This window comes from Gymnoscopelus braueri (genome assembly GCF_963280865.1).
Source record: "Gymnoscopelus braueri genome assembly, chromosome: 12".
In the NCBI taxonomy this organism is placed as follows: Eukaryota; Metazoa; Chordata; class Actinopteri; order Myctophiformes; family Myctophidae; genus Gymnoscopelus; species Gymnoscopelus braueri.
Window position 1 is genome coordinate 9,206,509 of NC_137614.1, and position 12,196 is coordinate 9,218,704.

At 43.4% G+C, this 12,196-nt stretch overlaps 1 protein-coding gene across 1 annotated transcript in view; it reads left to right on the forward strand.

Annotated features, from left to right (window-relative positions):
• The window catches only part of bgnb (biglycan b), a 45,650-nt gene that overhangs the window by 16,911 nt on the left and 16,543 nt on the right, over positions 1-12,196 (forward strand). The window contains exon 2 of the mRNA XM_080444848.1: positions 8,896-9,157. Coding sequence (XP_080300974.1) covers positions 8,905-9,157 — 253 coding nt within the window. The 5' untranslated portion in view covers positions 8,896-8,904. The remainder of the gene's footprint in view (positions 1-8,895; positions 9,158-12,196) is intronic.

The window sequence follows — 12,196 nt, forward strand, 5'->3', positions numbered from 1 at the left end:
TTAAAGGGCTGGTGCATATTACTCTTAAGGTGGAACATAACAATTGAAATAATAATCAACTTATATGGGAGCCTTTCTAACAATTTTACTCATTCAATTCTGAACCGATTCTTAAAATTTAAAATTCTCTATTAGCTGTGAAGGGCCTTCTTTCATGTCTATCAGTCATGAAACATTGGCGGGTCTCCATCGCGCATTTCAGGTGCGCGAGCAGCGCATATAGTATCTTGTGGGTATCTTGTGGAGTTTCAGCTACTATGCATCCCAGAAATATATAGCTTATAAGGCTTTGTAATTTGAAATTTGTAAGTAAATATGGTAACTCATTTAGATGTAGGCCTACGTAGGTTTATAGTTTCCCAAGGACTATAGCCGTTTCACTCATGATGCAATTTCTCCTGAATGCACAGTTTAGTTTATCCCTTCTAAATAGCTTATGTGAGCATAATAAAGAATAGCAGAATAATACATTAAATTACTATCCAAAATACATTATAATGAGCATTATGAGGACCAGTTATATGAAGATAATATATAATATTATATTATAATGAGCATAATGAAGAATAGCAGAATAATTACTATCCAAAATAAATGAGAAGTTTCTTTTTATTAATTCTACAGTTTCACACACAAACGTGGGCTACAAAAACGAAACATCTCTGTGCTTTATTGTCATAAATTGCACTCTTCTACCATATGAATCTGTCATTCATAATTATTGATGTAATTCACATGTATGTCTGTATTTGTTTGTTTGTTGATGTGGGCAACGAGACCAAAGTTATTTTGGTCTCATTTTAGTTTGTTTAAATGTGTTTTCTTTATTGCTTGTCAGAATTAACTTACTTGTTAACTATGGTAGGCTATTCCCTTATGCTTAAAAAAAAACGTGTATCTTTTATTTTACCTTTTCTCCAATTGTAGCATAAAATAAGGTAACTCATGTTTTGAAAAGTGCTATATAAATAAAGTTATTGTTTTATTATTATGTAGCCTACTTAAACCCTCTATTCTCAGTAAAAACGGACCTACTTTTCTTGGACGCTTTTATCTGTCAACACCAAATCTCTCTGTCAAAAATAGCAGATCTACAAGCTCACAACGCGTTGCGCGTTGTGAGCTTGTAGATTGGCTATTTTTGGCTTATGTTCCCCCCATGCTGGGGTTCATGTGGTTAATACTATTCATAATAATGTAATGGTGTTTTAATTTTGTCAAGGCACCTTGAAATAAAATATTAATATTATCCAGTGATATAAAAACATTAGCTAATGTTTTCATATCACTGGATAATATTAATATTTTATATTGCACGTGCATGATGTTTTCATGATGAGTAGTGTTATTCAGTTCTCACCCCTTGCTTTCAACATATTTAAACGCATATTTGTGCGAGACCAGCACAAACATTGTCGCATAGTTGATGACGTCTGTGTCCACAGGGGAAACACTATGTGCATGCCGCCACCTGTAGGATCGGGGGTGTATATGCATGTGTTCTGTGGTGCGATAGGATCTATGCCCAATGTGAAAGCAGGCCACTGAGGCCAGCATTCGATCTGGGAAACGTTTTCAATGAAAACGGATCCAGTGTGAAACCGCCCTAAGACACACATACATGCAGTAGCGCCTGTGCTGTTCCCGACACACCATAATGCACGTTTTATTTATTGTTTACATATTGCACCCCCATTTTAACTTTTGTTTGTCAGATGTTTTGTCATCAGTGTTGTTTGGAATTGGTGTTTTGTTTAAGGGATTGAGAGGGATTAAAAGCCTTTCAAAGTCACTATTATTGGCTTGTCTCTCTGGTTCAAAGTCATGAGAACATCCGGCGCCACTGGAAGCGCACCGCCCGAAAATATGAAGTCACAGCGATCGAAAAAAGTCCACCGGATGTTTAATAGAATGAGATTAAGACACGTACTGTACTGGAGTCAAACACAGAGACACAGACACTCATGCAGACCCATACTCACACACACACACTTAATAGATAATACATGCACACATGCACGTGCGCGTGCACACACACACACACACACACACACACACACACACACACACACACACACACACACACACACACACACACACACACACACACACACACACACACACACACACACACACACACACACAGACTTTGAGCTGCATGTGAAAAGTGAGCCATTTTGTTTTCCATAATAGGGAGACGCTCTGAGGACACATGCATGTGCCTCTGAAAGTGTGGAATTCGACGGGCCTGAAAATTAAGGCCTGGCCCTAACTGGGCCCTAACTGGGCCCTAACTGGGCCTGGCCCTAACTGGGCCCTAACTGGGCCTGGCCCTAACTTTTCACGGAACCCGACGCTCGAGGCTCAAATCAGCATACATTTTCGTCCCGTCCTGACCGGAAAAGGTTGGGCAGAATTTGAGAACTCTAATTCGAACATCTTCCTGTCTGTGTCTTTTCCCGCCTTTATTTAGAGTAGCCAATTCTTTTTACCTATTTTTTTTCTCCCAGTTTAACACATTGATTGCCTAGATCGAGTCAACTCGTTTTTAGAATCCATCGCTTGATTGCCTAGATCGAGTTAACTCGTTTTTACATTTTTGGGGGAAAATTCCACAAGGGGCGACCTAACACAGCTTTGGAATGATCGATCGTCTCTCAGAGAAGAACAATGTGGATGTGACGTCATTCCAAAAAACGTCACTTCCATCCGCCCCAATGATGGGATTTTCAGAAAAACGGCTGTAACTCAGTTTCTTTTTTTTCCATTGAAAACCACCCGTTTTCAGCGGACCAAAGCTCCAAAATGGCGGATCGCGGTTGGAAACTTGTTGTTCCCATGGATACACAGATCCTTCCGTCTACTCACAGGAAACTTTTTCCGTGTGTTTTTTTTACACAATGTCGGTTCCACGGCGTTTCAAATATCATCGGATTGAGGTAATTATACGCCGGCACGGGGATAGAAAACTATGTTTAATATCTTGGCAGTCAATGTGTTAATCACTATGTCAATTACGCAGCTGATTGTCACTGCTGTTGTGTTGTCACCCTACTGGCTCACCTGCCAGTGAGGAGCCCCCACCGGGAGGACGTATAACTCCTCCGTCCTATACTCCATCCCGTTCAACATCCATCCCGTTCACTCAATATCCTCATCCTCTTTGACCTCAGTGCTGCTTTTGACACCATCAACCACTCCATACTCCTCTCACGCCTCAAAACCACCCTCGGAATCACCAGTACTGTCCTCTCCTGGTTTACATCCTACCTCTCCGACAGACATCATTTCATTTCCATAAATAACTCCAAATCCACCACAACCTCTGTCACCCACGGTGTCCCCCAGGGCTCAGTGCTTGGCCCCCTCCTGTTTATTCTCTACATCCTCCCCCTCGGACAAATCCTTCGTCACCATGGCCTCAGTTTCCATTGCTACGCAGATGACACACAGCTCTATCTCCCCTCCAAAACCATCACTGCTACCACCATCTCCACCCTCACCTCCTGTTTGACTGACATAAAGTCCTGGATGCAAAAAAACTTCCTCAAACTCAATTGCAACAAATCTGAAATTCTCATCATCGGACCAGATGCCCTCACCCGCCCCACTCATAACTTCTCCCTCAATATTGACGGCTCTACTGTCACCCCCTCCACCAAAGTCCGAAACCTTGGTGTCATCCTGGATCCCACCCTCTCCTTCCAATCCCACGTCAATCACATCACAAAAACAGCCTTCTATCACCTCAGAAATATCGCCCGCCTCCGTCCCGCTCTATCCACTCTAACTGCTGCAGAAACAGTCATCCACGCATTCATCACCTCCAGACTCGGCTACTGCAATAGTCTCCTCTACGGTGCCACCACAAAAACTTCCAAAAAACGTCAATATGTCCAAAACTCTGCTGCCCGCCTCCTCACCAGAACCAGATCCAGAGACCACATCACCCCAGTCCTCCATGACCTTCATGGGCTCCCAGTAAAACACAGAATTGATTTCAAAATACTCATCACCACCTACAAAGCCCTCAATAACCAGGCCCCCCGCTACCTCTCTGACCTCCTCCAACGCCACGCACCTGGGGTGACAGGGCATTTTCAGTTGCGGCCCCCACCCTTTAGAACCCACTCCCACTTCACATCAAAGCCGCCCCCACTCTTGCCGTGTTCAAAGCCTCCCTCAAAACCCACCTCTTTAGACTCGCTTTCCCTGCCTAAACCTAACCAAACCTCACTTTCTTGCTCTAAGTCTTAGCCTTTTGTTTTTAGCCTTTTTAATGTTTTCTTTTCTCCTAATAAAATAGTTTTTAAGCTGTTTTGTAAAGCGACTTTGGGTACTAGAAAATCGTTATATAAGTCTGATGTATTATTATTATTATTATTCCCCGCTGACAGGTGCCGAGCCGACCCTTTTATCTCTGTCTCTCTTTCTCTGTCTCCTGCTCTTTCAAATGGTCAGTCAGTCTAAACCCCCCCCCACACACACACACACGCACGCACGCACACGCGCGCGCACACACACTCTCATTCTCTCTCTCTCTCTCCCCCAGCTGTTTCTCATTACTGAGGGGGTCGAAGGCCAGAATCACTCTGTTCCATGTTGCCACTAATTAAATGCTGACCGTGTGTCTATTGGACACATTAACATTTCCCTGAACAATCCCTGATTCACACTTTAGCCCCAGTGTAACACGAGACTCTGCAGACATTTGTTGGGATTAGACTGTTGAAGATCAGACAGGCATTAACACCCTCAGGGCCAGAGGTGCAGAGATCAGGGTCTGATGTCACTGTGTATGTTCTGTGTGTGTCCTTCTGATCATGAGATTATGCTCATGTTAAGAGTTGTTGATTTGTTATAGCCTGGTGGCCAGGTCGTAGATCAGGGGTGGGCAACTTTGATGATGGAGAGGGCCACTATTTTCCTATCTCCGTATTTTAACTTTGTTTCGCCATTCTATGTCACACAAAAGTAGCAAAAATAGCTGATCTGCAAGCTTGAGCTTGTAGATCGGCTATTTTTGCTATTTTTGAATTGAAATCCAGATTTCTTTTAGCGTTTATTAGAATCCTGAAAAGTAAAATTTGTATTTTATTTCAAATGCATTTAGTTATACTTATGTTAACTTTATGAACAAATACATACAAATACATCGGACATAAAAAAGACAATCGAATCTTTATACTAGTCATTAAGCTACTAATATAGACTGAAGTAATTAAAGCGGGTCATGTTTGCATGTTTGGAATTGTAACAGCTGAAATCAATAATATATCAGTAATCCGATATTAACCTGCAGGCCGCATTAAGTGAAGGTGGGGGCCGCACGTGGCCCCCGGGCCGCCAGTTGACCATGTACCGGTATGTCGTAGATGGTTATTCCAGAGATTAAGGTCAAGGTTATGTGTGCAGTGTGATGATCTGTTGCTGTACCATTTTGTACCACACATACTGCACACACAAACGGTACACGTGTCGTGCACGCACGCACACACAAACTATTTAGTATTTTTTGTTTTCTTTATGCTAGGTAAGAGCAGTATTTATAAGTTTTGTATTTAGGAGTTATGGTCCCCCCCCCTGAGGTAATGTTACACCAGTTTTCTTAATATAAAATACATCCTTGACTTTAAATCTATGTTGACAGGCTGTTTGGGGACTGGGAAGGAGCAAGGAGGGAGAAATGTTTTTCATGTTACACCCAGTGACACCTATAGGATGGGCTGTAAAAGGCACACACACACATGCACACGCGCGCACGCACGCGCACACACACGCACACACGCAGACACCACTGGTGACCTCAGCTAGCTGTGTGATGACATCATGGAGAGTCATGTATGTCACTTGATGCACATGCACTACACAGGCTAAAATAACCTCTGCACTCTTTCTCACGCAGGCACATCGCACACACACACACACACACACACACACACACACACACACACACACACACACACACACACACACACACACACACACACACACACACACACACACACACACACACACACACACACACACACACACACACACACACACACACACGCGCGCGCGCGCGCGCTGTGCGCGCGCGCGCACACACGCACACACACACGCAAAACTCACACACACTCACGCACGCATGCTTTATTTGTCTGTCTCTTCTACATTATCTGATTGGTCAATGATAAGATGCTTTCTCTCTTGGGAAATTGGTGACCAAGGAAGCGAGTCTGTAACATTCTGTCCCAGTTGCTTTAGAACATTGGTTCTCAAAGTGGGGACCGGGGACCCCCAGGGGTCCTTGGAGGGGTACCAGGGGGTCCCCAGCAAAATTAGTTAATATAGCGTCACAATCATTTTAACCACTTTAGCCATGTTTTATAGTTTTTCTATTCAAAAATAGCAGATCTACAAGCTCATAGCGCGGCACCAAGTGCCGCGCTATGAGCTTGTAGATCTGAGCTTGTAGATCTGAGCTTGTAGATCTGAGCTTGTAGATCTGAGCTTGTAGATCTGCTATTTTTGAAAAATCGTGAAAACTTGTGCAAATCTTTGAATATATATATATTTTCAAAGCGAACATTTGTAACTCAAATCTTTACTTCTGGGGGTCCCTGGCACTAAATGTTTTGAGATGGGGGTCCGTGGCCAAATACATATCATTTTGCGGGTCCTTGACATGAAAAAGTTTGGAGGACCACTGCTTTAGAAGGAGTGCTTTTCATCCTTGATTGGGTTGCTTCCTGGCATGCACGGTGTACCAGGGGGATGTGAGCACTTTTCTCCCTTGCAGCCTCCAGCTCCCAGTCTTTTCTCCGTTTCCCCTTCCTTCAAGGTGTGGCGTGTAGCAGGGTTCCGTATGAATGGAGACACTGTTTATAGGGTGTTTCTAGTTTCTATTCCAAGGGTGCGTTTACGTCACTCCTCCTTACGCCTGTTGCTTGATTCAGTTCAGTCAGACACTTGCTTCGTCCAAGTTAAACCACTTTTTTTGCAGTGACACTGCGTTGAATTTGGCGGCGTGGCCCTCTGCATGCTCCTGTGATGAATCTGCACAAAGCACGACAAAGACTCAGAGATCTGATGAGGCAATCATCGTATTGTTATGATCTGTGTCCTTTCTGTATTCCTGTTGTGTTTTCTAGTGTTCTTTGTTCCTAGTTTTAGTTAGTTTTACTTTTCTGTTGTGCGCCTTTGAGTGTCGCGCAGTCCTTGTTTCTTAGTTGGAGTTTTACTTTACAAAGACTACAGTTGAAGGAAAATATATATATATATAGATATTCAGATAATCGATCGATATATCGATACAAGTATCGATTATGCACATCACTATTCGTTATAGTAAGTCGCCAGTGTTCAGTTCCTAGTGTACACGTATGATATCACAAGAATGGTCTGTCCAATCTGCAAAAAGCTGTCTTTGTGTAGTTTATTTAAAGCTTGCAAGGATGCCTGTTGCAATTCTGCTCAGGCAAAGAGCATGACAAGTACACTTGTCCTAGCATCTTTTATGTCCCCAGCTCCTCCCAGAGCCAGGGGGGGCAATAACAATGATATCACATGAACGTGCATTTGAACTTGCGATGGCCTTGCTTATGGCCTTAAATCTAAACGGTAGCAATAGATGTTGCATCATGTGCCCAGAGTACAAAGTCACACAGAACACATGAACAATGGCAGACTGTCACGCAAATAGATGTTCATATACTTCACGTAGGCTACACAAATCAAACTTTAGTTCATAAGAAGTTCATAGAGCTCTGTTAAGAGTTACTTATGCAAAGGGTTAATGGAAAATATGTATTTACAGACTTTGAAACCATATGTTGCTGACTTATTTGATCTCAAACCCCCTACAGCAAAGATACAGATATCACATGGACATGGCAACAACATTTGAACATTTCATGGGGCATAACGTAAGATATTAAACATGGTACAATCCACATGATAGGATCCACACAATAATTTAACATGCTGACAAAGTGAAGCTACTACAGGAGGAGGCTGGGGAGGTGGAGGGACTGCCTATAGAGTAGACCTACTGTAGACTGAACCATTAGAATTGAGGGCATAATGTGTTAGTTAGATTGTGAACGAATGAGATTGGAGAGTGAATGAGCACGGGAACCAACTTGACTTCCGTGTCTGCCTGTACTACCGTGATGCTTGATTGGTTTTCTGTGCCCATGGCACACCAATGGGCCAGTCAAAATATCAAGCCAATCTACAAGCTCACAACGTCGTGATGTGACATTTTGTGAGCTTTTTGCAAATATTTTGAAATGTTGAAAGTGGTTAGTTGTTGTATTATAGTATACAATTCGCCTCTTTATAAGTGCTGACATAGTGAATAAATAAATAAATCTAACTTTCTTTAGTTTTACATCGACCTACTGCAATAATGTGTGAATGGCAACAAAATCCCAAGGCACATCTAGACTTGTCTCACAGCACTCCAGTGTACCTCGATCGGCCCATCGTTTGGGAACCACTGGCTTAATTTATACACCATCGTACAATGAAGTGAATCAAAATAAAATCTGCATCACTCACTATTTTCCCTTCATGTCGGCAAGGAAGGGTGTCATCATTTTTGGTCATTTTACATAACGTCACTCTGGACCTCTTAATAAAATACAGAATATTAAATACATTTGTGGGGAAATAATTGCAGATATACAAGCTCACAGCGTGTCACTTCATGCCTCACTGGGAGCTTGTACATCTGCTTTTTTTGAACGTTTTAAAAGAATCGTGCAAGTGTGCAAACTATTGATTTAGAAGGCATTTGTAGAATCGGCCTCAGGTCTTAATGGGTTAATGCTCAGAGTGGAAACTGTACAGTGTGTGTTTTGTGTATTTCATGCATGTCGTTCTTCTCCTGCCAACCTGTGCCCCCAGGTGATCAAGATGTTGCCCCACTGCTGTCTCCTGCTGCTGCTGTGCCTGTCGCGGCTGCCCAGCCCGTCCTCGGCGCTGCCCTTCGAGCAGAGAGGCTTCTGGGATTTCGCCATGGACAGCATCGACACTGACGGCATGATGATGATGATGAGGGACGAGGAAGGCTCGGGGGTGTCGGGGGAGGAGCTGCCCCGCCCCGGGGTGCCCGTGTGCCCCTTCGGCTGCCACTGCCAGCTCAGAGTGGTCCAGTGCTCTGACCTGGGTGAGTGTGCGCGACCGTGTGTGCGTGTGTGCGTGCGTGCGTGCGTGCGTGTGTGTGCGTGTGTGCGTGTGTGTGCGCGTGCGTGAGTGAAAGTGGCACAGACATGCATTTATAGGCAGCATTAGTATTAATATCTCTAATTTATATAGAGCTTTTTTGAGTACCCAAAGACGCTTTACATGAGAGGACATGAGAAAACAACAAAGAAAACAACTTTATTAGGGGGAAACAACCACTAAGAAAAGGCTAAGACTAAGTAATAGAATCAATAAAAGCAGTGGAATGAAGAAAGAGAGGGGGGGGGGTTGGAGTTAGCTGCTGGGGAAAGCAATATTGAAGAGGTGGGTTTTGAGGCAGTTTTGAAGGTTTGGAGGGTGGGGGCATCTCTGAGAGTTTTGTGGAGTGCATTCCACATGCGTTGGGGCAGCAAAAGCAAAAGCTCTGTCGCCCCAGGTACGGTACTTGGTCCTGGGGACCTCAAGGAGGTTTGTCTCACCAGACCTGAGGGAGCGGGAGGGGACATGAGGTTTGAGGAGATCAAAGAGGTAGGGGGGAGCCAGATTGTTCAGTGCCTTGCACGTATTTAGTAATATTTTGAAGTGGATTCTTTGTTTGACCGGGAGCCAGTGCAGGTCATGGAGGACTGGTGTAATATGGTCTCTGCAACGGGTACTGGTGAGCAGGAAGGCAGCTGAGTTCTGGACACATTGAAGTTTATTGAGGACATTACACTGTAATACCCAGGGGTGAGCTGAAGGGGGTGCTAGGGGGGGGTCGGCGACCCCTTAGTTCTTCTGACACTATGGGGGCTGGGGGCTCGCGCGTGCTCCACATGCACGAGCTCCACATGCACGCGCGAGCACACACCGTCAGCCGCCTGCGAGCCGTCAATCATTAGCACAACAACGCACGGTTAGGGGCGAGCCGTCTTTAACACCTTAAACGATGGCCTCAACCTGGCTGCTTTGCACCATGGAGTGTGAAAGGGTTAATCGCTTATCAGAGGACACAAGAGCTACAAAGTTATCCCTGTCTAGCTCTGGTCCATGGCGTTAGAAGGAGTTCTCCTTAACGTTATGGTACTTTCCATTCTTTCCCCTCGCACCGCGGTAGCGTAGCCTCTCGTCTGTAGTAAAATACACTTTTGGTACTCACCAAAACAAAGACGGTTTAATGGAGTTGAAAGCCTATTCTACTAAGTGGGAACACTCTGAGCCCCCACCTCACGTCTAAAATACACCTTTTGGCCAGAAAATAAAATATTTCACCGGAAGGAAGAATCTGGTCAATAGGAACATTCCATTGACCAGATCTGTAGAGGGCACTGTGGAGTAATCAAAAACAGGTTTTAATTCTGGTGAAATATTTTCTTTTCTGGCCAAAAAGTTTATTTTAGACGTGAGGTGGGGGCTCACAGTGTTCCCATTTAGTAAAGTAGGCTCAACTCCACAAAACCGTCTTTGTTTTGGTGAGTAGCAAAAGGGTATATTTTTTTTTTTTACTTGTTTTAAAAACCACTGTTTTGAAAGCAATTCTTAAGTCTTAAAAAAAAAGTAATTTAAGTAAAGACAAGTTGACTGATTATTTTAAGTACTTATGTGTGGGTGAATCTATGTAAAGGGCTTTTATATAAAACTAAAAGGAAAATAAAATAATTAATTAATTGAAACAAAAATAAAAACAACAAATTAACAATGCAACAAAATAATAAGAAATATAAATACATTAATAATAACATGTTGAATACAGTATTTCAACTAGCACTGAGCTGAGTGGCTATGTGCACATGCGTGCGCAGTGCGCACGTGCCCGCGCGCGTGCGCGCGCGCACGTGCCTGCGCACGTGATGTCATAAAATATAGCCCCCATAGTTCAAAAATCCACAGCTCACCACTGGTAATACCCCAATAATTTTTTATCTTTTACCCTTTATCTTCCGATTCGGTCATTCTGCCAATTCCCAAGTCCCCTTGTACTGCAGTCCCTTAATTGTTGCTACAGTACAGAGTACAGAGAGAGAGAGTGAGAGAGAGATTTCCCAGATAAGATAATTGAGTTTTGTCTACTATGATTGAGGTAGAGCTGAAAATACTGAAGTTGAGCCTTGCGTGACTTTTGCGCGTCTAGAGAACGAAGGCCCTCTTTGTCCGTTATCTAACACTGGAATTGCTCCTAGGATCACACTGGTGTGTATTTTGATAAAGAAAGGCATCTCTTTGAGGGATTTGGAGTTGTTGACTTGGTTTTGTGTGTGGACAGAGGGAGCAAGAGGGAGAGAGAGGGGGAAACGAGGGAAATGGGAGAAAATGAGCTCAAATAAGTGTAAAAGAAAGATGGATGGATGGTGAGAAAAGAGACAAGAGAGAGAGAAGGAGAGAGAGATGGATGAGAATGGAATTGTAACTGAACTAATGCGAGAAAAGACGCTTTGATCGGGTGGAGATGAAAGGTTTGTAATTTCCACGCTGTCCTTAAGGACTCGCTTCATGCTGTTCTTGGAATAACAACGGTTATCGGGGTGGGTGGAGGATGGGAGGATGAAGCAATGGAGGAATGGAGATGAGAAGGGGTGGGTGGAGGATGGGAGGATGAAGGGATGGAGGAACGAAGATGAGAAGCCATGTGTTCTGGGTAGATGCTTAGATATGGAGGTCAGGAGTAGGACTGAGGGTCATTAGCAATTTCGAAGAATCGATAAATCACGTACAAAATTATGAAAACAATATCAGTTTAAATCGTTTTATTTTAACTGAAAACCGCATACAAATGATATTCAATAATATTCAACAGTTTAATATCCTGTTGCCAATCACAGCATTGGCAAAGCTTTGCAGTGACATCCAGGACTGGAGCGTTTGAAGAACTAAAGAAAAATGAATGATGTGCATAAAGTTTATCTTGATAGTCATTTATACATGCAAAGAAATCTGTCATGGTGAATTCACTGCGTCATCGATAATTACCCATAAATCAATAAGTGGTCCCAGCCTTAGATAGGAAAATAATGAATTATCGATCAGACTTGATGAGTCTGAATCA